Source organism: Canis lupus, chromosome 3 (assembly GCF_048164855.1).
Source record: "Canis lupus baileyi chromosome 3, mCanLup2.hap1, whole genome shotgun sequence".
NCBI lineage: Eukaryota > Metazoa > Chordata > Mammalia > Carnivora > Canidae > Canis > Canis lupus.
Window position 1 is genome coordinate 56,582,647 of NC_132840.1, and position 24,768 is coordinate 56,607,414.

Below are 24,768 nucleotides of genomic sequence, written 5' to 3' on the forward strand. Positions count from 1 at the left end.
TAGGTAAATGAGGTAGCTGCTGCTGGACCTTGGGCAGATTGATTTTTTTTTCCTGGCAGCTTGCCTTTTCAGTCTCTGCTCATGCCTCAGGGGTCAGAGGCATGTGGGTCTCCACTCCTGGGCCTGTACCTTGCCCTGGCATCCTGCACTCCACTCCTAGGTACCCAGGCCCCCTTCCCATGGAGCCCCCAGCTCCTCTGAGCGATGTTCCCCACACCCCAGTAAAGAGAGAGACTGTGGTTTATTCTCTTTAATATCCACTTATTGACATCTTGTCACAATAATAATAAAAATAATATCTGTTTTAAAAATCCACAGGGAAGGAGCTCATCCTGTTCTCAGCCCTCGCGTATGGGAACTCCCGGCCTCCGTGTCCCAGTCGCCCTGGCGTCTAGCCCTGATTAGTGCCTGAAGTGGGGGGAGGTTAGGGACCCATTCTCACCCAGAATAGACACAGTGTCCTTTGGCTGGTGTTGGGGGGGAGGGGGGGTGGCGGGGGTTGGCCAAGAGTTAGGAAGTCAGGAGATAAATGGGGGCTTCAAAAGACCAGGGGTTCAGGGGCCAGTGAGGTGGAGGATGGGGGTGTCAGAGGGGAAGAGGATTATGTATGTGGCACGGAAACAGGTGAACAAGTCCAAGCAGCCTGCAGAGGGCAGGCAGGTCAGGGCAGGGGGTGGGGGGAGCTGCAGTGGGGGCGCCCCCAGGGCGCCTCAGTTAACCTGGAAGAGTCCGAAGTAGGTAAGGAAGGGGGCGGCCTTGAGATGGGCCCAGGGGAGGGTGCGGATCCGCAGGGAGGACCCGGGCCGGAGGGGCAACAGCCCAGACACTTGGCAGAGGCGGAGCTGGGGGCCCAGGCTGCTGGCGGCTGTGGCGGAGAACTCTTCCAGGCAGCGCAGGGCCAGGGCGTCATCCACCAGCAAGTCCAGCTTCAGGTAGACAGCCTTCCCCTCATCAAAGTGCACCTGGGGGCCGGCAGGAGGCCGCAGAGTCCGGGGTCCTTGGTGACCCCAGGATCCCATCGGGCCCCGACCCTAGGCTCCCCACCCCAACCTGCCCCCTGAACCAAACCCTCTCCGTCTCCCTCAACCTGGGGCCCCCGCTTCCTGCCCTACCGTGGAGCCAGGTGGGGCTTACCTGGCAGTACAGGTAGTAGAGCCCAGCCCGCGTGACTATAAATTCCCCGCTCTGGCGGTCATAGCGCAGTGGGTTGGAGCTGTTGATTTTGGCCTCTTCCCAGCCACTCACCGTCCCATCCACACCTGAATGCAGGGGTTCAGAGATTGGGGACAGTCCCTTTGCAGGGCCTTCTCATGATCCCCAGGGACCTCTGCAAATTCATAGGCCTGGGGGGGCCCTCTTACCCCAGGAGATGAAGAGACGGCCCTGCGGCCCAGGGAGGAGCCACAACCCCTGCAGCATCAGAGGAAATCATGGGAAGAAATGCCACACTTGTGTGACCAGAGCAGTAAGGAGCAAGTTGTCCCCAGCCACCTCTGGGGGGGGAAGAGCCGGGTGGAAGGAGAAGCGCGGGGGCTTCGATATTTTGTGTCTCTACCGTGTGCCTCTCTCACTCTGAGAATGCCCACATACTGTACCTGAGTCATACAGTACCTAATTAAAACTAGGGCAGCCCGGGTGGCTCAGTGGTTTAGCGCCGCCTTCAGCTCAGGACCTGATCCTGGAGACCTGGGATCGTGTCCCGCATCAGGCTCCCCACAGGGAGCCTGCTTCTCCCTCTGCCTCTCTCTCTCTCTGTGTCTCTCATGAATAAATAAATAAAATCTATAAATAAATAAATAAATAAATAAATAAATAAATAAATAAATAATAAAACTAATCACAAGGGGGATGCCTGGGTGGCTCAGTGGGATAGGCATCTTGACTTCAGCTCAGGTAATGATCTCAGGGTCCTGGGATCAAGCCCCACATCGGGCTCCCTGGTCGGTGGGGAGCCTGCTTCTCCCTCTACCTCTGCCTGATGCCCCCCACCCACTCATGCTCTCTCTGTCAATTAAATAAAATCATTGAAAAAAAATTAAAAATGAAAGTAATCAAATGGTACACAAATGTCCATCAAACAATGGCTGGATAAGGAAAAGTCTGGCGTAGCCAAGCAATGGGGTATTATTCAGCCACCGAAAAGAACTGCTACCATGTGGATGAACCGAAAACATTATGCTAAGTGAAAGAAGCCAGTCCCAAAGGACCACATATTATGAGGTTTCTATGAAATTTCCGGGTAAATACATAGAGACAGTAAGTAGATTGGTGGGTGCTTAGAGCTCTGAGTGGTGGTGGGTGGGAGACATAGGGGTGCTGGCTACAGGGTACAGGGCTTCTTTCCATGGTGATGCCTGCATAACTGTGTGAACAGACTAAGAGTAAATAACCCACCGAATTGGCACACTTGAAGCGGGTGAATTGTATGGTATGTGAAGCATAGCTCAATAAAACTGTACCGCAAAACAAATTAAAAAAGGCTAGAGCTAATTCTCTTTCCACCTCTGCCTGCTGCTCTCCCTGCTTGTGTTCTTTCTCTGTGTCAAATAAATAAAATCTTTATTTTCTTTTTTTAAACCGATAGCAGGATGTCAGGTGGCTTCCTGGGTCCTCCCCAGGGCCACCCTGGTCTCTCTCTCCAATCTACCACGACACAGGCCAACTCCCAGGGCTCCTGCCATCCTCTTGTTCCCTCTGTGCAAGGGCTCAGCTGACAGGCCTGCCCTGGCCCCCTCAGTTCCAAACAGCCAACCCCAGCCCTGCCTCTCGTCTCTTCCCCAGGCCACCCTGGTTCCTGCATAGCCATCAACGACCAGGGAAATCATCCAGTTTATTTACGTATGTGTGAGTGAGAGGTCTGGCCATGGTCTTACTACCGAGTCGTGGCACTGAGAGCTGGGCCTGCAATGAGTGGGCACCAGCAAACACTGGTGGGAGGACAGAAGGAGGCGGCCAACAGGGCCCACAACTTGGGCAGGGTCTGGATCGGGCTTGGTCTAGATCCACCGGACACTCTCCGGGGCTTCACTGGGCAGCTGCCTTCCCCAACCCTCCCTCCTCCGCACCAATCTGATGCCCCAGTTCCCAGTTCCTGCCAGTGCTGCCACCTAAATCGCTCTGTCCCATCTCTCCGCCCCCAAGCCAGGCCCCTGCCACCACCACTGGGATTCTTCTCAGCCTCCTTCCTCATGCGACTCCCTGGGTTGGCCACCTTGCAGGCTCCAGCTTCTTCCCAGCAGGACCAGAGAGTGAGGTCTCTAAATCACAGATGTGAGCCTGCCTCTACTTGCTCTGACCCCAGAATGACTCCCAGACCCCATCTGTGGCTCCGCTAGCACTTCCCTTCCACCAGGCTGAGCTGCTCCTGGTCCCAGGCTGAGCCTCATCATACTCTTGCAGAACTCAGGACATTGGCACCAGTGCTTCCTTCTCCCTGGAAAGGCCCTGAACCCCTTCCCTTGTCCATCGGACGTTCACGCATCAGGGCCCATGCCTTCTTGGGGAAGGACTTCCTGACTCCACTGTCTTCCTTCTATGCTCCCGTTTCCCTGTGGCTGCTTTTGTGATGGTTCTTGTCAAGGTGAACCACAGTTCACAAATGAATATGCTCGTATCCTCTTCTAGATGGGAATTTATTTGAGAATAGGCCTGGGGGTGCTTCCCCAAGAGCACCGAGCCCGGCCCTTCCAAAGAGCAGGTTCTCAATGCTTGTGTGTCTAGTTGGTGGAGGAATGATGTCTGGGTAACTACTGAACTAAATGGCCCCTGGAGGGGTTGGGGAGGACACTGGCCTGGGGCATGAAGGGCAGCAGAGAGGAGGAGCGAGGGCATCCCCCACTATAGATCCAGCTCGAGGAAAGGCTGGAAAGGCTGGTTGTGGCCAAGGGCGCAGTGTGGCTGGGACCGCGGTGTCACCGCCACAAACCAGAAATGGCCATTCTTTATGCCTGGCAACTGCTCTTCCTCATGGAGCTCGAGCATTGACGCAAGATTTTGTACCGTTTCTCCTCTCTCCTCAAACCTCTTGCCCATCTTCCTCACTCTCCAGAGGACCTAGAACTCACCAGGCCAGGGCTCCCTCTCCTCCCCCGACCAGAGCTAAAAACTGACCTGTGCTCACATTCTCCACTAACCCTCTTGTGATGGTGGCATGATGTGTCCCTCCCTTCATCCTGAAACCTCCCTGCCCCTCTCCCTGGGCGCTGCCCTACAGGTTCCCCTCCCCCCTGCACGAGGTATGTCCACACTCTAGGTAGCTTTAAATCCTGGTTCCATGGGGGCACCTGGGGGGCTCAGAGGTTGAGCATCTACCTTCCGCTCAGGGTGTAACCCCAGGGTCCTGGGGTCGAGTCCCATATCAGGCTCCCCGCAGAGAGCCTGCTTCTCCCTCTGCCTGTCTCTGCCTCTCTCCATGTCTCTCATGAATAAACAAATAAAATCTTAAAAAAAAAAAAAATCCTGGCTCCCCACTGAGTACCATCACCGCCTCAGACGGGTTCAGTAACCTGCATCTGTAAAATGGGGCTGATCAAAAGATCTTCGTTTTAGGACTGTTGGGAGTTCTAGATGAACAGAACATTCAGTAAACGTTAGCCAGGAGTCCTGTAGCACCGCTTAGCACCAGGACTAAATTTGTTCTCCATCCATATCTCCCTCCAGCTACTGGCCCGTTGCTTGGCTCATCACGGAGAAACTTCTGGAAAGGGCTGGCACTGTTTCTGATGGCTATTTCCCATTTTCTCTTAACCCAGTCCATGCTGGCTTCTATCCTAACTGCACCACTGAAACTGCCCTGGCTGAGGTCACCAGTTGACTTTTAAGGTTACCAAACCCCCCCCAACCCCCCCAACCCCCCAACCCCTCCCTGCCCATGGTCAAATCATGTGACCTCTCTGCTGCATTCAGCACAGATGGCCACACCCTCCTTGGTGAGAAGGCATCTTCTCTCAGATCACAGGACACTCTCCTTCCCAGTTTCTTCCCTTCTGTCTGGCTGCATCTCTGCTGGATTCTCCTCTTCCGCTCCACTTCGGGATGTCTGGGGGCCCCATGGCTTCACTCTTGGGGTCCTTCTTCCCCCGGGTGTCTCATCCAACTCTATGGCTCTAAACACCATCTACATGGCCACGGCTTCTGACCAGATGCATGCTGACCCAGCCTCAGCTGACTACGTCTAGCCATCTCTCCGTGGAACTCACTCATTCATTATCACTTCTCCACTTGTTCAGTGAGAGAGCTAAAATTTCATGATTCATTTACATACCTCCCAACCTATTTATTCCCCGGTTAACCCCATCTTGATAAACGGGATCCTTATTCCCAAGGATGCCCACGTTAAAAATCTAGAAGTCACTTTTGATTCCTTCTCTTCCCTTACCCTGCACATGCAACTCAAGAGCAACCTGTATCCTCCAGCCACACACCCTATCCATCTACTTCGCTCCATCTCAACTGCCAAACCCCCTAGACCAAGCCACCGTCATGTCTTGCCTCCTGGCCTGTCCCATGGAAGGACATTCCAGGTGAGGGAACAGAGTATGCAAAATCCAGAAGAAGGACATTGGTGGGGCAGGGTGTCAGGCCAAGTGTGGAGATTGCATAAAAGTGTGCGACCAGATCACGGGGAGGCTGCAGCCAGGCAGGGAAGCAATGGAATAATGACAGTGAGTTTGGAGGGCCTCAGCTTGGCAACACAGTTGGGATGGAGTATAGGGGTGGGGAGAAGCTGGGATGGGGAAGGGGTAGAGACTGGATGTGAGGTTCTGATGTCAGTGGTGCTGAGATGGGAGGTGGGGTGGGGTGGGGTGGAAAAGAAGCACAGTAGAAACATTTTGAGAAAAAACTATCAGAGCGTGAAGACTCAGAATACACGGGGGTGGGAGGAGAAGAGGGAAGAATCAAATGTGTTTCTTGCACAAGAGTGAGGGCTGGTGGCTGGGTGGGGGGAGCCTGCCTGGCTTCTCACACCTGGATCACAGGCAAACACCAGGTTTGGGAGCTGAGAAAACAGAGCCCCCAGGATGTCCTTGACCTGGCTTCTGGTGTTCCCAGGCTGAAGGCGGGTGGAGGTGGGGGGGGGGGGGCAGTGGGAAGTGAGAGGTTTTGAGGAGCCCCTTTTCCAGGGGCCAGTGCTGTGGGGGTCAGGGGAGAGCTCAGAGGTGGGAATGGGGTCTCACCGGCCTGTCCTCCGTCCTGTCCCGGTTGTGGATGAACTGTAAGGCATAGGAAAGGGTTGGTGAGACCTGCCCTGCCCCTCTGTCCCCTGTCCTCCCTGGGCATAGCTCACCCATCGCTCACCTTCATAGTGCGCTGCAATGGCTCTGCGAGCCCGCGTTTTCCGGCCTTTGGATGCTGAGATTCAAAGAAAGAGACAGGGGCCAAATAGTCCTCCCTACATCTGAGGGGCCACCCCCCAGCACCCCCGTACCCTCAGAAGCCCAGCATTCTGACTCTTGTCCAGACTCCAGGCCTCAGAGCCTCACGCCATACCTCCCTCCATAAGCAGAATGACTACATCATTTATCACCCAAACTGGGTTGTTTCTGAGAGCAAAAGGGTGCTATTAATAATCACACAGAAATAACAGTTGTAAGCCGGGACAGTCGCCTGCAAATCTGGACATACGGTCACATGGTCATCCCATTCACAAGTTTCTTTGCTTACTGGGGCCCCAGTCTCTGTTTCGCCTACCTTCTCCCCATCAGTTTTTTTTTTTTAATATTTTATTTATTTATTCATGAGAGACACGCAAGGAAAGGCAAAGACACAGGCAGAGAGAGAACCAAGCTCCCTGTGGGGAGCCTGGTGCAGAACTCGATCCAGGACTCTGGGATCACAACCTGAGGGGAAGTTTCCCAGGCAGCCCCCTTGTCTCCATCAGGACTCCAGGGGTACTCCTAACCCTGGGCCATCCCCTCTTTCATATGTGGCGTAGGGTCTCAAATGAGAAGCAGGTCCATGTGATGGAAGGGGTTTCAAGGAGAGGCCCAGAACTCTAGGCTTGCATCTCAACTGATTAGATACATGATTCTGAACTCTAGCCCCCACCCTGTCTATTCGTCAGTTTCTCTAACCCCACTTTGAATGAGGATAATGGTTTTGGCGCTGCCCACTCCGTTGGGATGAACAAAAGCAATAATGGGTGCAGAACCCATCACTGACCGGCCACTATTATTATTCCTGAAGGTAGGATGAAGGGATGCTCACCGTTCCTGCGAGTCCGGACCAGCCGCTTCAGGAAGGGCCCAGGATCCTGGCTCTCCTCTGTCTGGGAATTCAGTTCCTAGGGGAATCAGGAGCAGGGCTAAACCAGGGTCTTGCCGGGACTACCACAGCCCTAAACTGAGACCGACAGGGGGCCCGGTCGGGAGAGGCACCAGCCAGCAGCCAGCACAGATGTCTTAGGGAGCCAAGGGGAGGCAAGGTCCTGGGGTCAGGCCCCAGCCCTCACCCTGCTCCCCAGACCTGCCGCACCTTGCCGGCCTCCCCACAGCCCCACAGCCCCCCAGCACACAGAACAAGCACCGACCCTTCAGCCCAATCGGCACACTGCACACGCGCCCACACCCAGTCGGCGTGCACACTGGGTACACACCCTGCACACATCACCAGCATCCCTCCTCCGCGGCAGGCTCCCCCCATTTCATGCCCCCACAGCACCCACAGCCAATAAACACTCCGGACTCAGGTGACACCAGCCCCTTCCACACGGCCGTCACCATCCCTCCCTCCCTCCCTCCCTCTCGCATACCCAGGCACGGCGGTGCACACCCCCCGCACACACGCGGCTGGCACCGTCGGGGGCGCCCCGCAGCCTCGGCTCGCACCCACTGCCCGCGCCCGGCGGCCCCCACGGCCACTCACCGGCGGGTCCGGGTCCTCGTCCGCCACCAGCTCCCCCTGGGAAGGCTCCTGCCGGGAAGGAGGCAGCGTCACCCCGTCCTTCTCCACCTGACATCTCACCCGCCACCCCACTTCCTGGCCCCGAGCCCTCGGCCCACCCGGCCCGGGCCGCCGCTCCGCCGCCCGGGCTCGCGGCCCGCCCCCGGGAGGGTGCACCGCGGGGCCTCACCTGGGCGGGCGCCGATGCCCGGCTCCCCAGGCTGACCGCGGCCAGCAGGAGGCCGAGGCAGGCCAGCGCCAGGCCCAGGCCCAGCGCGAGCGGGGCCAGCAGGGCGGTGCCCGGCTCCCCCCGGCGCCCCCTCCGCCTCTGGCTCCGACGGGCGGCCATGGGGGCGGGGGGCTGTGCCTGGCTCGCCGCCCCCCCCACCGCCCGGGACCCGCGGGGGGCGGGGGGAGCCGGCGGGCGGGGCGGGCGGCCGGGAGGGAGGGGCGACGGGCGCCCGGGCGGGGAGCGCGCAGGAAGCCGGACGCGGCGGGGCGGCGGGGCGGCCGAGTGCGCTCCCCGCGCCGACCCCCGGAGGAGGCCCTCGGGGCCGGGGTGCGCGGAGGGGGGGACCCGGGCGCGGTTGTGGTGCCGGTGGAGGGGGGCGGCCGGGCAGCGGGGACCCCACCCAGGCTCGGGTGCCGGGGGGGCGGGGGGCGGAGAGGCGGCTAGACCCCCGGCGCCCCCGATCGGGCCGGTGGCGCCCTGGGCCCAACCGGCGACGTGGGGCTCGGGACCGAGTGCTCTGGCCGCCGGCTTAGGGCCGAAGCCGGTTCGGAGTTTCTCGGCTGCACCAAAGACAATACTTCCGTGCCCAGGACTGGGAAGGAGCCTGAGGACATCACTCACTCGGGTCATGTGCTCACTTCTGTCGGCGGATCAGTGGGGAGTTGATTAAAACTCCGGCTCCCGCGCTGGGAGGGAGGGCCGCCCCCGCCCCCGCCCCCGCCCCCGCCCCCGCCCCCGCGCGCGGTTAGCCGGTGCCCCAGACGCCTCTCCCTCTGGAAGCACGTGGGCCGCTTCAGCTCGTCGCGGGGCTTCAGTGAGCTCGAGAGGAGCAACGAGAGCCCTGTGCACGAGTTGCGTAAAAGCCGGACCCCTTTTGCCTTGAAAACACTTTTGCAAACTGGAAATCCCTCGAGGATGCATTTAACCTGCAACGTGCCTTTCTGTGCATCTGCAGTGAAAAGTGCTAGAAAGCAATTCTGTTTCGAGGGTAACAATTAGTTCTCAGGCGAAGCCGTGGTTCTGACCAAGGAAGTTCACAGAGAGGCTCATCTCCCTCCTCTCTCCAACGCCACCTTCGGGTCTTGTGTTCCGGATTCTGTTATGGATTCATTGTGTTGTGGAATCTGCTGAACCGCCTCCGGCCGCAGGGTCTCTGACACCTTTATTCCACTTACTTGGCACACTCGTCCACTCTGTCCCAGGGTTAGTCATTTCTGACAGTTTTCCAGACCCATCTTTTCTCAAGAGGATCCGAACTGCCTACTCATGTCTCTTCTGGTACCTTCTCTTTCTCAGCTGTCGCAGTTTGTAATGAGAGATCTGGCTCCTCTCCCCATCTACGTTGTAAAGTATGAAATCATATATTTCCTGATTTCTGCTTATTGTCTGTTTCTAGGCAATAGACAAATTGCACCAGAGTTTTTATTCACTTATGTTCCTGGCACCTCCTGAAATACTGGTTCCCAGCAAATATCACTAGAGCACCCTGTTGATAAGACAAAGCAGAGTATATTGCTGGTCCCTCAAAGGCCTGACAATGCCTCATAAGGAGACAGGCAAACCTATGATATTTATGGAGACTTTGAAGTCTGGTTTTTTGTTTTTTTTTTAAGATTTTATTTATTTGAAAGAAAGCACAAGCAGGGCGAGCAGCAGGCAGAAGGAGAAGCAAGCTCCCCCCAAAGCAGGGAGCAGGATGCAGGACTCCATCCCAGGATCCTGGGACCATGCCTGAGCCAAAGGCAGATGCTTCACCAACTGAGCCACGGAGACACCCCTGAAGTCTGGTTTAAAGGTCTTTGCAAGCTGGGGTAAGAGCAGGGGTTGATTAGGGTTACAGTGGAATCCTGAAGAATTTGCATATCCAAGTGAGAGGCTCAAACAGTCTTAAGATATAAACTGTTGGTAGATATTTCTATGGAAAATCAGCTGATTTTTTTAAAGTAATCTCTACGCCCAATACGAAACCCAAATTCATGACCTCCAGATCAAGAGTTGCATGCTCTGCCCACTGAGCCAGCCAGGCACCTCTGATTTGGTTGTGGGGTTTGTCTTTGTGTGTTTTGTTTTTTGTCTTTAATAAGCTCTAGGCCCAACATGGGGCTTGAACTCACAACCCTGAGATCAACAGTTGCCTGCTCTACAGACCGAGCTAGAGCTAGCCAGGTGCCCGAAAGTCAGCTGATGTTTTCCATTTAAGAGTTGATGAGTCTTTCAGGAAGTTTCTGGAATAAGCAATAAAGTTAATTTGCAACATTCATCTTCCTGGGTGAAAGTCTCCTGGAATACTATACTAGTTAACGCCAGTGAAGACAAGGGTAGTCATGTTAACAGAGATGTAAGTGCCCCCCCCCCCCCCCCCCCCGACTGGTGGTTTCAGTTGTCCCCCTGCAGCGACATAATCATAATGGATGCTTAATAAACATCTGTTGGTTGATTGAGCTAAAAGCTCCGGGGGGACAAGGACCACATGTCTTCTCTTCTGTTTATCCTCCGTGCCTCCTGCAATGTCTGGCACACGGGGTACACTCAGTAAATATTTCTTTTTTTTTTTTTTAAGATTTTATTTATTTATTCATGAGAGAGAGAGAGGCAGAGAGAGAAGCAGGCTCCTGCAGGGAGCCCGACATGGGACTCGATCGGGGGTCTCCAGGATCATGCCCTGGGCCAAAGGCAGACACCCAACCGCTGAGCCACCCAGGCGTCCCAATATTTCTTGAATGACTGAATGGGCAAATACTACATTTGGATTTCTAGTGGGTGACATTTGTAAAAGAGAGAAGGAAGAAGCACAAGACACTTTGGTGGAAAGCCCAGAGGGAATTCTGAACACTTTTGGGATCGATATAACTTAATGGTACTGCTCAGCTGTGAGCATCTGCCTTCCGCTCAGGGTGTGATCCCGGGATCCTGGGATCCAGTCCCACATGGAGCTCCCTGCAGGGGCCCTGCTTCTCTCTGCCTGTGTCTCTGCCTCTCTCTCTCTGTATCTCTCATGAATAAATGAATAAAATCTTAAAACAACAACAACAAAGAGATCGAACCAATTCCCTGAGGGAAGTTAAACCTTCTTGTATGGATGCTGGCAATCCAGAGTAAATGTTTTTTTATTATTTTAGTTTTTGGGGTGATCCATAATCTGACAGCTGACCATCAGCCCTCTCCACCCCAATCGAAGCTCTTCAGTGGATGTTCCTCATCGTATCCTAATCCATGAAGAATTCCTAGGCAGAATTTCCAACCAGAGAAAAACAGTGTAATTTACATAGAAATCTAGAGGAAAAATAGTATAATTTACATACCAGAAGGGGAAACTCAGGATATCATGGTATTTTTTTTTTTTTTTTAAGATTTTATTTATTTATTTGAGAGACAGAGCATGAGTGTGGGGTGGGGAGAGGGAGAAGCAGGCTCCTCACTGATCAGGGAGCCTGACAGGAAGCTCGATCCCAGCACCCCGGGATTATGACCTGAGCTGAAGGCAGATACTTACCTGACTGAGCCCCCCCAGGTGCCCCAGGATATGTTGGTATTCTTTATGAAATATTACCAATGATCACCACACATATGAGAATCAAGACCATGCAAAGAAAGACAAAATAAAAAATGGGCACTAGAGAAAACAGACACATGCATAACTCCTTTATTGTGTTTCACTTTCTTGCACTTCACAGACATTGTGTTTTTTACAAACTCCAGGTTTGGAGCAACCCTGAATGGACCAAGTGTTGGCACCATTCTTCCAACATCATTGGCTCACTTTGTGTCTCTGTGTCACATTTTGGCAATTCTTTTTTTTTTTTAATTTTTATTTATGATAGTCACACAGAGAGAGAGAGAGAGGCAGAGACACAGGCAGAGGGAGAAGCAGGCTCCATGCACCAGGAGCCCGACGTGGGATTCGATCCTCGGTCTCCAGGATCGCACCCTGGGCCAAAGGCCGGTGCCAAACCGCTGCGCCACCCAGGGATCCCTCTTTTTTTTTTTTTAAGATTTATTTATTTATTCATGAGAGATACAGAGAGAGAGAGAGAGAGAGAGAGGCAGAGACAAACAGAGGGAGAAGCAGGCTCTTCGCAGGAGCCCCACATGGGACTCGATCCCAAATCCCGGGATCATGACCTGAGCCGAAGGCAGACGCTCAACGGCTGAGCCACCCAGGTGTCCAACATTTTGGCAATTCTTGAACTTTTTCACTATATTTATTATGATCAGTGACTTGCTGAAAGCTCAGATGATGGTTAGCTTTTCTCTTATTTATTTATTTATTTATTTATTTATTTATTTATTTAGATTTTATTCTTACGTAATATCCATACCCAATGTGAGGCTCAAACTCACAACCTGAAGACCAAGAGTCGCACTCTCCAGCAACTGAGCCAGCGGGATGCCCCAGCATTTTTTAAGCAATCTAAGCTGTTAGTTACTAGCTATTGCACATCTAATAGACCATAATATAAACATAACTTTTATATGCACTGACAAACCAAAAAATGTGTTTGACTTGCTTTATTGCGATATTGTTTTATTGCCATAGTCTGGAACTGAACCCACGAAAACTCAGGTATGCTTCCAATGCATAACTGAAAAATAAATAAATAAATAAATAAATAAATAAATAAATAGATAAAATATTTTCAAAATTAATTAAAAAAAAAAAAGACAGGGATCCCTGGGTGGCGCAGCGGTTTAGCGCCTGCCTTTGGCCCAGGGCGCGATCCTGGAGACCCGGGATCGAATCCCACGTCGGGCTCCCGGTGCATGGAGCCTGCTTCTCCCTCTGCCTGTGTCTCTGCCTCTCTCTCTCTGTGACTATCATAAATAAATAAAAATTTTAAAAATACTAAAAAAAAAAAAAAAGACAAAACATCCATTACACAAGAAGAGGATGCTATGTGAAAAAGAACAATCAGAAAACAAGAAATGTTTCCCAGTGGCTAAAAATGTGGTTGCCTCAACAACCTCCTTTTCAACTCATTTCTTACCTCAGGTAAAAGACCCTACCGCCAAAGCGTTCCCTGAAGGGAACCGAAATTACCCCTCAGGCAATAAGGACTGCTGGGAGCCAGCAAGACCCCACCCATGAACAGCCCCAAGATAGTGATCGACTTGACCTTTTCACTGCCGCTTGCACTGCTTGCACACACACACCAACCTTGGCCCCAGATACTCCTCACCTAACGCTATAAGGATTTTTAGCACTTGGGAGACTGATTGAGACGGTGTTGGCTGTCTTCCTGGGGTGGGCCTCACTGAAATAATTTTTTTTTTTAATATTTTACTTATTTGGGATCCCTGGGTGGCGCAGCGGTTTGGCACCTGCCTTTGGCCCAGGGCGCGATCCTGGAGACCCGGGATCAAATCCCACATCGGGCTCCCGGTGCATGGAGCCTGCTTCTCCCTCTGCCTGTGTCTCTGCCTCTCTCTCTCTCTCTCTCTCTCTCTCTCTCTGTGTGTGACTATCATAAATAAATAAAAATTTTTAAAAAAAGATTTTACTTTATTTATTCATGAGAGACACACAGAGACACAGGCAGAGGGAGAGAGAAGCAGGCTCCCTACGGGACTCGATCCCAGGATCCCAGGATCACGCCCGGGGCTGAAGGCAGATGCTCAATCACTGAGCCCCCCAGGACCCCTTGAAATGAATTATTTTTTGTTTCCGCACCCCTCATCTCTCTGCCTTTGGATTTTGTCAGCAGCAAGTGGCTGAACCTGTTTTGTTTGGAACTCCAGAGCCCAGTGCTCCTGCACCTGTGCTTCCTGGCTCCCATCTGAGAGAGAAGAATCTCCTTCTAGCATTCTGTATGGAGCCAGATGATCCCCAAGTGTAAGGACAAGAGAAAGACAAGTGCTGACAAGCCAAGTTGGCATCTACACACTCTTGCCTAGAACACTGGGGCTACATTCCCCAAAATGTGGGAGGACAGCAGAAAAAAACAACAGGATATTCAGGAAATAGTGACTCTAACTCAGATGAGGGTCAGGATGACCCCTGTGCGGTTCTCACTGGTAGAGGAGGCAAGATGGGATTTGAATTGACTAAATGTCATGAATCATAACCTGACTAAAAATAAACAGAGAGGCCTGGCTGGCGCAGTCAGTGGAGCCCACTCTTCATCTCAGGGTCGTGAGTTCAAGCCCCACATTGGGTGTAGAGATAAGTAAATAAACTTCGAAAATTTTTTAAAAATAAATAAAGGTGTGATATAGGTAAAGAGTACCAAAAGAAAAAAAAACAATTAGAATTTCTAGGGAAGTACTGAAGAAGAAACTCTTTTGTGTCCCCCCTTTTTTCCTCAAGGTTTTATTTTGAAGTCATCTCTACACCCACTGTGGGGCTCGAACTCACAACTCCGAGATCAAGAGTCACTGGCTCCACCAATGGGGTCAACCAGAGACCCCAGGAAACTCTTCATTTAAATGAAAATCAAGGTATATTATGACATGATTGTATTTCATTGACACACTTTTATTTAATGATCTTTAATGCTTGAAACAGTCTCCTGGATTGTGGGCTTGAATGCAGGAAGTAGGAAGTGTAATCCCACCCATTGTTCAGCCTGGTTTTGACCAACATTCCCAAAGCCATAAGAGTACAAGCACTGCTTCTCGGATATCAGCTTTTAGAGTCAACCTGTAAAAAATCCAGAACACCTGGTTATGGTTGCAGGAACGATTGTCAAGCCTCAAAATCTTGAATTTGTAAATGTGGGCTGAGAAAAGATTGCCAGAGGAAGTGAGGAAGAGGAGTTACAAGCCGGCTTCTCTGGCCAAACACACAAAAGTAGACAGGACAATAGGGTTTTACCTGTATGACCGAAATAAGTAATATAAAACCAGAAATAATTAGACACATATCGTTAGGAAGAGTGGAAGAGGAAGTGGAGCTACTCAAGTGCCTCGTGTTTTGTGTTGGAAAGTCGATGTTCACGAAAGATGATACAGAAGGGAATTGAAGGATGCGCATTTTAGCTAAGATTTTGGAAATAATTTCCAGAAGAAATAGGAACAGAAACCCTTAACAAGGCTTGTTTCCGGGTCGCAGGGTTGGAGTGGGGTGGGACAGGACGGGGACGGGTGAGGTAGCATTGCTTTCCAACTTAACAGTCTCTGTTCTGCTGGGTCTGCTTTCAAGCAAATGCAGCATTTTGGTTCATAGAAAAACATTATTGGGGCGCCTGGGGGGCTCAGTCAGTGAAGCATCTACCTTCGGCTCAGGTCATGATTCCAGGGTCCCAGGATCAAGTCCTGTATCGGGCTCCCCGCAGGGAGCCTGCTTCTCCCTCTGCCTATGTCTTTCTTTGTCTCTCTGTGTCTCTCAGGAATAAATAAGTAAAATCTTTAAAGAAAAAGAGAGAGGGAAGAGGGAAAAAAAATGTAAAGCAGAAAAGCCTAGCCGAGCAAGAAAAAGCCTGGACTCACACCTGCTAATGGAAAAAAACAGAGATTGGACCCTTGGAGGCATCATCCTCAGAGCCTTTAACTTTGGCTTGAAAAATTAATTCAGTACGCTTAACCTTTTTGTTCTTGGTCTGCGGCCAAAATGAAAATTAACTTGCATTTGGACACCGACTGGAAAGTGGCTTGGGAAAAGTGGGAAGCGTAGGAAAAATACTGAAGGGAAATACGCCAGTCTGATTTGTTTTCCTCTGGCCTTTTATGCTTTCCTTCTCAAATTTTCTACCATTATGAGAGAAAAATCAGGCTTTTTTGTTTTTGAAGGCCCGGTTTGATTAATATCATTCACGTGCAGAGAATTTCCCACGGTCTGGGCCAGGGGGCTGGGAAGGCTCTGCTGGCTGTCCTATTTTCTTTTCTTTTCTTTTCCTTTTTTTTAAGATTTTATCTATTTATTCATGAGAAACACAGAGAGGCAGAGACACAGGCAGAGGGAGAAGCAGGCTCCCTGCGGGGAGCCCGATGTGAGACTTGAACCCGGGACCCCAGGATCACGCCTAGAGCCAAAGGCAGACACCCAACCGCTGAACCACGCAGGCGTCCCTGGCTGTCCTATTTTCAATGCCAGCAAAAGTTTGTTGAATGTGTTAAAAAGAAAAGTCCTCAGAGGCCCCCAAATGGTCTCATTTTGGGGGGCTCCATACACCATCTCACTGCAGTTCAACCTCCCGCAAGAATGGAACCCAGCGGTCAGCAAGGGGTTTTAGGGTCCGACCAGAGTGGGCCACGGGGGCTGGGCCCCGTGCCCTGAGGCTGAGGCCCTGTGCGGGTTAAGACACCTGGCTTTTCCCCTAGAAAGCTGGCCTTCTACAGAACATTCCTTTTCTTTTGCTAATAACTTTCTGGCCCCACCCTCCCCCGTTATAAAAGCCTTGCATTTTGTACAACCCCTCTGAGAGTCTCTCCTTGCTCCCTGGGGTGCTGCTGCCCTACTCATGAAGGGTTTAATAAAGCCAATGAGGGGGCGCCTGGGGGGCTCCATCGGTGAAGCATCTGCCTTCAGCTCAGGTCATGATCTCAGAGTCCTGGCTGGGATGGAGCCCTGAATGGGGCTCCCTTCTCAGCGGGGAGCCTGTTTCTCCCTCTGCCTCTATCATCTCTCAAACAAATAAATAAGACCTTTAGAAAAACATCAATGAGCTCTTAAAATGTACTTAGTTCAATTTTTTTAACAAGAGTTTACAAAGACGCTGCATGAATTTTTTTAAAGATTTTCTTTCTTTCTTTCTTTCTTTCTTTCTTTCTTTCTTTCTTTCTATCTATCTATCAACCAATCAAAGAGAGAGCAAGTGAGCACAAGCCAGGGAGAAGCAGACACCCCGTTGGGCAGGGAGCCCAACTCGGGTCTGGATCCTAGGACTCCGGGATCATGACCTGAGCCGAAGGCAGATGCTCAACCGCTGAGCCCCCCAGGCGCCCCCTCCTCCTCTACTGTCATTGCTACTCTGCTTTACTTCCAACACCTGGTAAGTGGGTCTCCACACACCCCCACCAGTTCTGTGACAGCCGCTGAACACCCTCACCCCATTCCAGGTTCTACCTGGAGGGAGCGTGGGATCCCACAGGGTAAGGAAGAGCTCAGTCCTGTAGGGCTGTCCCCAGCCCCACACACTTTGGACACCAGCGAGCATCTGGCACCTGTAATTTTTTTTTTTTAATATTTTATTTATTTCTTCATGAGAGACACAGAGAGAGAGGCAGAGACACAGGCAGAGGGAGAAGCAGGCTCCATGCAGGGAGCCCTATATGGGACTCAATCCTGGGACTCCAGGATGACCCCCTGGGCCGAAGGCAGGCACTAAACCGCTGAGCTACCCAGGGATCCCTGGCACCTGTACTTCTGACCCACTGGCTATCTCATCAGAGGCTCCCGTGCCTTCCTCTCCAGGTCGATGACCCGGCTAGAGCAGCTCACTCAAGAAAACAGTGTACTTGCTAAGATTTGATGATGAAAAGCTACAACTCCGAACAGCCAGATGGAAGAGATGCTCCGGGCAAGGAGTGTGGGAGGAGGAGAGCCACCCTCCCAATACCTCTGCGTCTTTAGCAACCCAGAGACTCCGGCACTTTGGGGGTTTCATGGGGTTGCGTTACCAGGTTCGGCTGATCAAGTCATCACTCATGGGGGACTGAGCTCAATTGTTAGCTCCCCTCTCCTCCCGGAGGTTAGGAGGTGGGGATAAAAGTTCTAACAGCGCCCCTGGGTGGCTCAGCGGGTGAGCATCTGCCTTCGGCTCAGGGTGTGACCCCAGGGTCTGGGATCAAGTTCCGCATCCGGCTCCCCTTATGGAGCCTGCTTCTCCCTCTGCCTGTGTCTCTGTGTTGTCTCTCTCTTTGAGTCTCTCATGAATAAATAAAATCTGAAAGAAGAAAGAAAGAAAAGAAAGGAAGGAAGGAAGGAAGGAAGGAAGGAAGGAAGGAAGGAAGGAAGGAAGGAAGGAAGGAAGGAAGGAAAGGAAAGAAAGAAAAAACAAAGTTCTAACCCTCTAATGGTGAGGTTGATTCCTCTGGGCCACCAGCCCATCACTAAGGGCTTCTATTAACCTAACCTCATTAATATAAACTCAGGTGTGAAAAAAAAAAAAACAAAACAAAACTCAGGTGTGGGTGACAGGGGCTGATTGGGACACTCCATTCATCTTTATGGTTCTGGAGCCATTTCAGGAACCAATGACAAAAGACCAAATACCTCAACAGATGTGCCCATTGTTCTCACACACTGGGAGATTCCAAAGGTTTTTAGGATCTCCCTGCCAGAAATGGGAACAAAAATGAAATCTCTCTCTCTTTCTCTTTTTTTTTTTTATAACACCCAGCACCTCAGAGTGTCCCGCCATGTTTTTCTTCTGATTAAATTCCGGTTGCACATTTTTGGCAGGAAAGCCACAGCAAAGCTATTGTGTGCTTGATGCCTTACAACAGGAGACACAAAGCCTCAATTCATCCTATTACCGGCGATGTTTACTTGGATCCCTTTGGAAGGCAGCTATGCTCACCACTATACCACCAACGCCTTGGATCCCTTTGGTTAAGGTCTGGTCCGCCAGGCTTCTCTACCCCAACGTGACCATTTTTTCATCTTCATAACGAACAAATGGTCTGTGCAAACACACTTGGGACTGCCCTCCAGAATCGTGTTCTCCAACCCACAGCCACCTGAACATTTGAGTATACGTTAGTGACCCTCGCCTGAATCAGCTATTACTCCATGGGTCTCAAAATAGATATCTTCATTCTCCCTCTACAGGTCTTAACTACATTCTACTGTGATTTCCCTTCTGCCTCATTTAGTATTTGTTTTTTTATTTTTAGTACAACCATGTCCTTGTTACTCATGTGTTGGTTTTCTTTTTTTAATGCAGTATAATCCATTAAGTCATTATCCATTTTCATACTTAAATTGTTCCAAATTGGGATGCCTGGGTGGGTCAGCAGTTGAGCACCTCCCTTCTGCCCAGGGCATGATCCTGGGGTTCCAGGATCAGGTCCTACATTGGGCTCCCTGCATGGGGCCTGTGTCTCTGCCTCTCTCTCTCTGTCTCTCATGAATGAATGAATAAATAAATAGTTCCGAATTTATTCAGTGGGAGATTTTGCCATCTGGTTCCTGGGTCCTCCTCAGTTTCTGAGCTCTTCTTTCCCCACTTCTTGCCTTTCTCTCTCTCTCTCTCTCTCTCTCTCTCTCACACACACACAATAAGAAGTTCCAGGCCCTCTATGTACTTCCTCAACACCATCCCTGGGATCAGCAGCTATTTCTGCAAGGAACTCTGTTTCTTGTCACAGAGAAGGCTATTGAGAAACCAAGGTGACAGGAGAACTTTGTGCTCCTCCTGGAAGGTCGCTGATTCTCAGCCCTTTGTCAGAGATAGGCTGCGTAAGTGTTGTGTACTAAATCTCTAATGTTACTTCTCATTCTGGGCCAGCACTCCGGGGGCTCGCTCCCCTGGCTCCGTACCCCCCACCCCTGCATCTGTATCTCCTCCCCCTGTCTTCCTGTTCAGGACACAGTGTCTCCCTCCTTGCGTTCACTACAACTGATTATCTATTGCCTGTGTCCCTCGCTGGAGTGTGAAGTTCCCCAGGTGTGGAGCCTAAGTCTGCCCCCCCTTTTTTTTTCCTTTTTTAAGATTTTATTTATTTATTTGACAGAGAGAGAGCATGAGCAGGGGGAGAGGCAGAGGAAGAGGGAGAAGCAGATGCCCTGCTGAGCAGGGAGCCCATGCAGGACTTCATCCCAGGACCCTGAGATCATGACCTGAAGGCAGATGCCCAACCAACGAAGCCACCCAGGGGCTCAAGCTAAGTCGGCCTTGTGCACCACTGTATCTCTAGTGGTTTGCTTGGTGCCGGGCATACAGTAGGCACTTCGTGTATTTGATGAATGAATGGCTTCTTTCCCTTGGTTGGACCCAAGGAATTCCTCAAGCGACCTTCCAGGTGCTCTGCATGGGCTCTCCCTGGTTAGGACCTCCATCTGCGTCCTAGCCACCTGCGCTCACCCCCACCATCATCACATCTCATCACGTCATTCATCCGACTCTCCCTTTGTCAGCTTCGTGGATGCAGGAACTTGACTTATTTACCTTTGTCTCCCAGAACCTGGCTAGTGCCTTGCACACAGTGGGCACCCCCTGAATATTTCTTGCACCAGTGAGTAAATGATTTTGCTCTGATGCCACAGTCGGGAGGTGTAGGCCCCAGAGTAAAAAAAAACTGAAATCAGAATCAGAATTCAGACTTCCTCTCCCCGCAGGCAATGTGACTTTTTGGAGGAGGGGAAAGAAGACCTGGCTTTGAGGACGGGGTAGGGTTTGGTGAATGAGGAAGGGGGGGTAGTTGGCATTTCAAGGCTAGATGGGCAATCGCCAGCCTGACCTTCATCTCATTCTTTTTCCATTCTCTATGTCTTTTTTCTTTTTTTTAAGATTTTATTTATTTATTCATGAGAGAGGCAGAGAGAGAGGCAGAGACACAGCAGAGGGAGAAGCAGACTCCTGAGGGGAGCCCGATGCGGGACTCAATCCTGGGATTCCAGGGTCACGCCCTGAGCCAAAGGCAGATGGTCAACCACTGAGCCACCCAGGTGTCCCGTACATTCTCTATTTCAGAGATTCCTGGGTCACATGGTTTTACTTTTATCGCAGCTCTTCATCCATTTCATATGTGCCTTTGTTTTTTTTTTTTTTTTAAATATAAATTTTTTTTTAAATTTTTTTTTTATTTATTTATGATAGTCACAGAGAGAGAGAGAGGCAGAGACACAGGCAGTGGGAGAAGCAGGCTCCATGCACCGGGAGCCCGACGTGGGATTCGATCCCGGGTCTCCAGGATCGCGCCCTGGGCCAAAGGCAGGCGCCAAACCGCTGCGCCACCCAGGGATCCCTCATATGTGCCTTTGAAGTAAGACTCAACCCAGAGGAGAACTGAGTGTCAGGAGCGGGCCAGACTCTCAGGTGCTGTAGGCCCTGGGCCCCCTACTGGCTCCTTGGCCCCAAGCTCAGACTTGGATGTGTTGGCCCCTGGCCTTGGCACCTGCCTCAGCCTTGAGCCCAAGCTGCAGCTTGACTCAGCTCTGGCTTGGCTATGATGGGCCAGACCAGCCAGCCTCCCACTAAGCAGGAGAGAATATGGTAAAAGCAAACACACTTCCTGATACCTCAGTGGCACCTGCCTCAGACCCTTTTGGGATATCAAATGTAAATGCACAAATTAGTTTAAAAATTGTTTAAATTTTAAAAAGCATCACATCTGCGAACAGCCACAGTTGCTAACCTATTGGCCAAAAGTGAGTTGGGTAGGGATCCCTGGGTGGCGCAGCGGTTTGGCGCCTGCCTTTGGCCCAGGGTGCGATCCTGGAGACCCGGGATCGAATCCCACATCGGGCTCCCAGTGCATGGAGCCTGCTTCTCCCTCTGCCTGTGTCTCTGCCTTTCTCTCTCTCTGTGTGTGACTATCATAAATAAATAAAAATTTAAAAAAAAAGTGAGTTGGGTAATAAGAAACCTAGGTCTGGTCTCCCCTGGTCTCTGGCCTTGGGTAGGCCACCCAGCTCTGCAGGTCTCAAATGGGAAAATGGGCTGGAAAGAAATCAGGCCTGGCTGGTGGCAGGATTCCTCTTTTTTTTTTTTTTTTTTTTAAAGATTTTGTTTATTTATTCATGAGAGACACACAGAGACAGGCAGAGACACAGGCAGAGGGAGAAGCAGGCTCCCTGCGGGGAGCCTGATGTGGGACTCAATCCCAGGACCCCGGGATCACGACCTAAACCGAAAGCAGACGCTCAACCACTGAGCCACCCAGGAGCTCTGGTGGCAGGATTCTGCAGGAGTGCAGAGTTGGGGTCACCCCATGGCTTACTTTAAAGCAGTGTATTTTGAGACACCTGGGTGGCATATTTTTAACACAGAGAGAGACAAATGCGTGTCTATATATCTGTGGGGAGAGAGAGTTTTGTACTTGTGTATATAAATATATGTATGCACATGCCTGTGTATAAATGTCTCGCTGTAGAAATATAAGGGGTCTACTGAGCCAGACACGGGGCTGGATCCTGAGATCATGACCTGACCCAACATCCTGAGCCCGAAGCTTAACCAACTGAGCCACCCAGGCACCCCTCTCTTCTTTTTTTCTTCTGTAGGCTCCCTGCCCAGTGTAGGCCTGGAGCTCACGATCCTGAGATCAAGAGTCTCAGGCTTTCTTTCTTTTTCTTCGTGTTCCTGACTCCCACCTGGATCTAGAGCCTGAAGCTAACAGTGGGAGCCCTCGGAAAGTCTCAACAAGTCTTGTGTGTACTCCTCGCCATGGCTCAGCTCCAGACACGCTTCTTCACTGACAACAAGAAATATGTGGTAGATGATGTACCCTTCTCAATTTCTGCAGCCTCTGAAATTGCTGACCTTAGTAACATCATCAGTAAATTGCTGGAGGCCAAAAATTAGTTCCACAAACATGTGGAGTTCGATTTCCTTATCAAGGGCCAGTTTCTCTGGTTGCCCTTACTCAAACACATGGAACTGGAAAACATCTCATCAGAAGAGGTTGTGGAACTGGAATATGTGGAGAAGTACACTGCACCTCAGCCAGAGCAATGCTTGTTCCACGATGACTGGATCAGTTCAGTCAGAGGGGCAGAGGAATGGATCTTGACTGGTTCTTATGATAAGACTTCTCAGATCTGGTCCTTGGAAGGAAAGTCAATAATGACAATTGTGGGACATACAGATGTTGTAAAAGATGTGGCCTGGGTGAAAAAAGATAATTTGTCTTGCCTACTACTGAGTTCCTTTATGGATCAAACTATTCTCTTATGGGAGTGGAATGTGGAGAGAAACAAAGTGAAAGCTTTGCACTGCTGCAGAGGTCATGCTGGAAGTGTGGGTTCTATAGCTATTGATAGCATGGGAACTAAATTTTGCAGTGGATCCTGGGATAAGATGCTAAAGATCTGGTCTACAGTTCCTACAGATGAAGAGGATGAAATAGAGGAGCCCACAAATCGACCGAGAAAGAAACAGAAAACGGAACAGTTGGGACTGACAAGGACTCCTATAGTGACCCTCTTGGCCACAAGGAAGCAATTTCCTGGGTTCTGTGGTCAGATGCTGAAGAAACCTGCAGTGGGTCTTGGGACCACAAAATTAGAGTATGGGATATAGAGTCTGGCAGTCTTAAGTCAACTCTGACAGCAAATAAAGTGTTTAATTGTATCTCCTATTCTCCACTTTGTAAACGTTTGGCATCTGGAAACACAGATAGATATACCAGACCATGAGATCCCCCGAACTAAAGATGGTTCTTTGGTGTCGCTGTCCCTGACCTCACATACGGGCTGGGTCACATCATTAAAGTGGTCTCCTACCCATGAGCAGCAGCTGATTTCAGGCTCTTTAGATAACATTGTCAAACTGTGGGATACAAGAAGTTGTAAGGCTCCTCTCTATGATCTGGCTGCTCATGAAGACAAAGTTCTTTTTTTATTTTATTTTAAAGATTTTATTTACTTATTTTTTTTTTTAACAGTGGGTTTATTTATGTTTTTAATTTATTTATGATAGTCACACACAGAGAGAGAGAGAGGCAGAGACACAGGCAGAGGGAGAAGCAGGCTCCATGCACCGGGAGCCCGACGTGGGATTCGATCCCGGGTCTCCAGGATCGCGCCCTGGGCCGAAGGCAGGCGCCAAACCGCTGCGCCACCCAGGGATCCCTCCAGCATCTTTCATTGAATCTTTACAACAGACTCCTCTGGGGATTGTATGATGCCCATTTTATGGATGAAAACGGTAGACTCTGAGAACTCAGACAAATAAGTAGAAAGCTGGGAGTCAAGGGCAAGAGCCAGGTCTCTGATTTCCGCCTGTGGCTCCTCCCTGAAGCCCTTGGGCAAGTTTGAGGGTGCATCTGAATCACCTCAAGGGCTTGGTAAAATACCCTCTTATTCTGATTCTGTAGGTCTAGGAGGGAGAATCTGCATTTGGGGTGATGCCACCACTGCTGGCATGGGACCCCTGCTCCGGCGAAGGGAATCCTGTGTTTCCATGTCCTTCTCAGGCCCTGCTGGAGGGGTCTCCTGGACCTAGGGTGGCCCTCGGACCAGCTGTGGACTTAAAGCCTCCACTTCAAGTTCTTATCTGTGGCCGAGCCATAAGAGTTGTTTTTTTGTTTTTTTGGTTTTTTTTTAAGATCTTATTTATTTATTCATGAGAGACACACACAGAGAGAGAGAGAGAGAGAGAGAGAGAGGCAGAGACACAGGCAGAGGGAGAAGCAGGCTCCACGCAGGGAGCCCGACGCGGGACCGATCCCGGGTCCCCAGGATCACACCCCCGGCCGAAGGCAGATGCTCAACCACCGAGTCACCCAGGGATCCCAGCCATCTGAGTTTTTACAATAAAAAGCCACCCCTGGCATTCATAAGCAGAAAACGAGCTTATTGGAAGGCCATAGGTGGCTTCTGGAATCACCAGACAGGCTGGATAACCAGGGCTGGGTCTACTGCAACAGGGACAGGGGCCAAAGCTCACCGCTGATCTCGCCCTGGTGAGGACACGCCTGCCGCGGGTCCTGCGGGGGCACGCGCGCGCACACACACGCACACGCACAGGCACAGCCAGGAAGGCCAGCATCACAGGCCCTGGACGCTGGGGGGCGCTGCCGGCCCCAGGATGCTTGACGCTCTTGCTCCGTTA

General features: G+C 51.1%; 1 protein-coding gene and 1 pseudogene across 2 annotated transcripts; one reads left to right on the top strand and one right to left on the bottom strand.

The window, feature by feature from the left end:
• Positions 1–235: 235 nt before the first annotated feature.
• TNFSF12 (TNF superfamily member 12) lies at positions 236–8,245 on the bottom strand. 2 transcript variants are annotated; one of them, XM_072821580.1, is made up of 7 exons: positions 8,072–8,245; positions 7,864–7,911; positions 7,207–7,282; positions 6,298–6,351; positions 6,177–6,212; positions 1,135–1,259; positions 236–962 (listed from the first exon to the last, which is right to left on the bottom strand). In XM_072821580.1, exons 1-7 carry the CDS (start codon positions 8,228–8,230, stop codon positions 711–713), a joined length of 750 nt encoding a protein of 249 aa, XP_072677681.1. In that variant the 5' UTR covers positions 8,231–8,245; the 3' UTR covers positions 236–710. The 2 variants fall into 2 exon arrangements, with proteins under 2 accessions (XP_072677681.1, XP_072677682.1); XM_072821581.1 differs by lacking the exons at positions 6,177–6,212; positions 6,298–6,351.
• Positions 8,246–16,879: 8,634 nt separating this feature from the next.
• On the top strand, positions 16,880–23,799 carry LOC140625010 (ribosome biogenesis protein WDR12 pseudogene; annotated as a pseudogene).
• Positions 23,800–24,768: the final 969 nt, after the last annotated feature.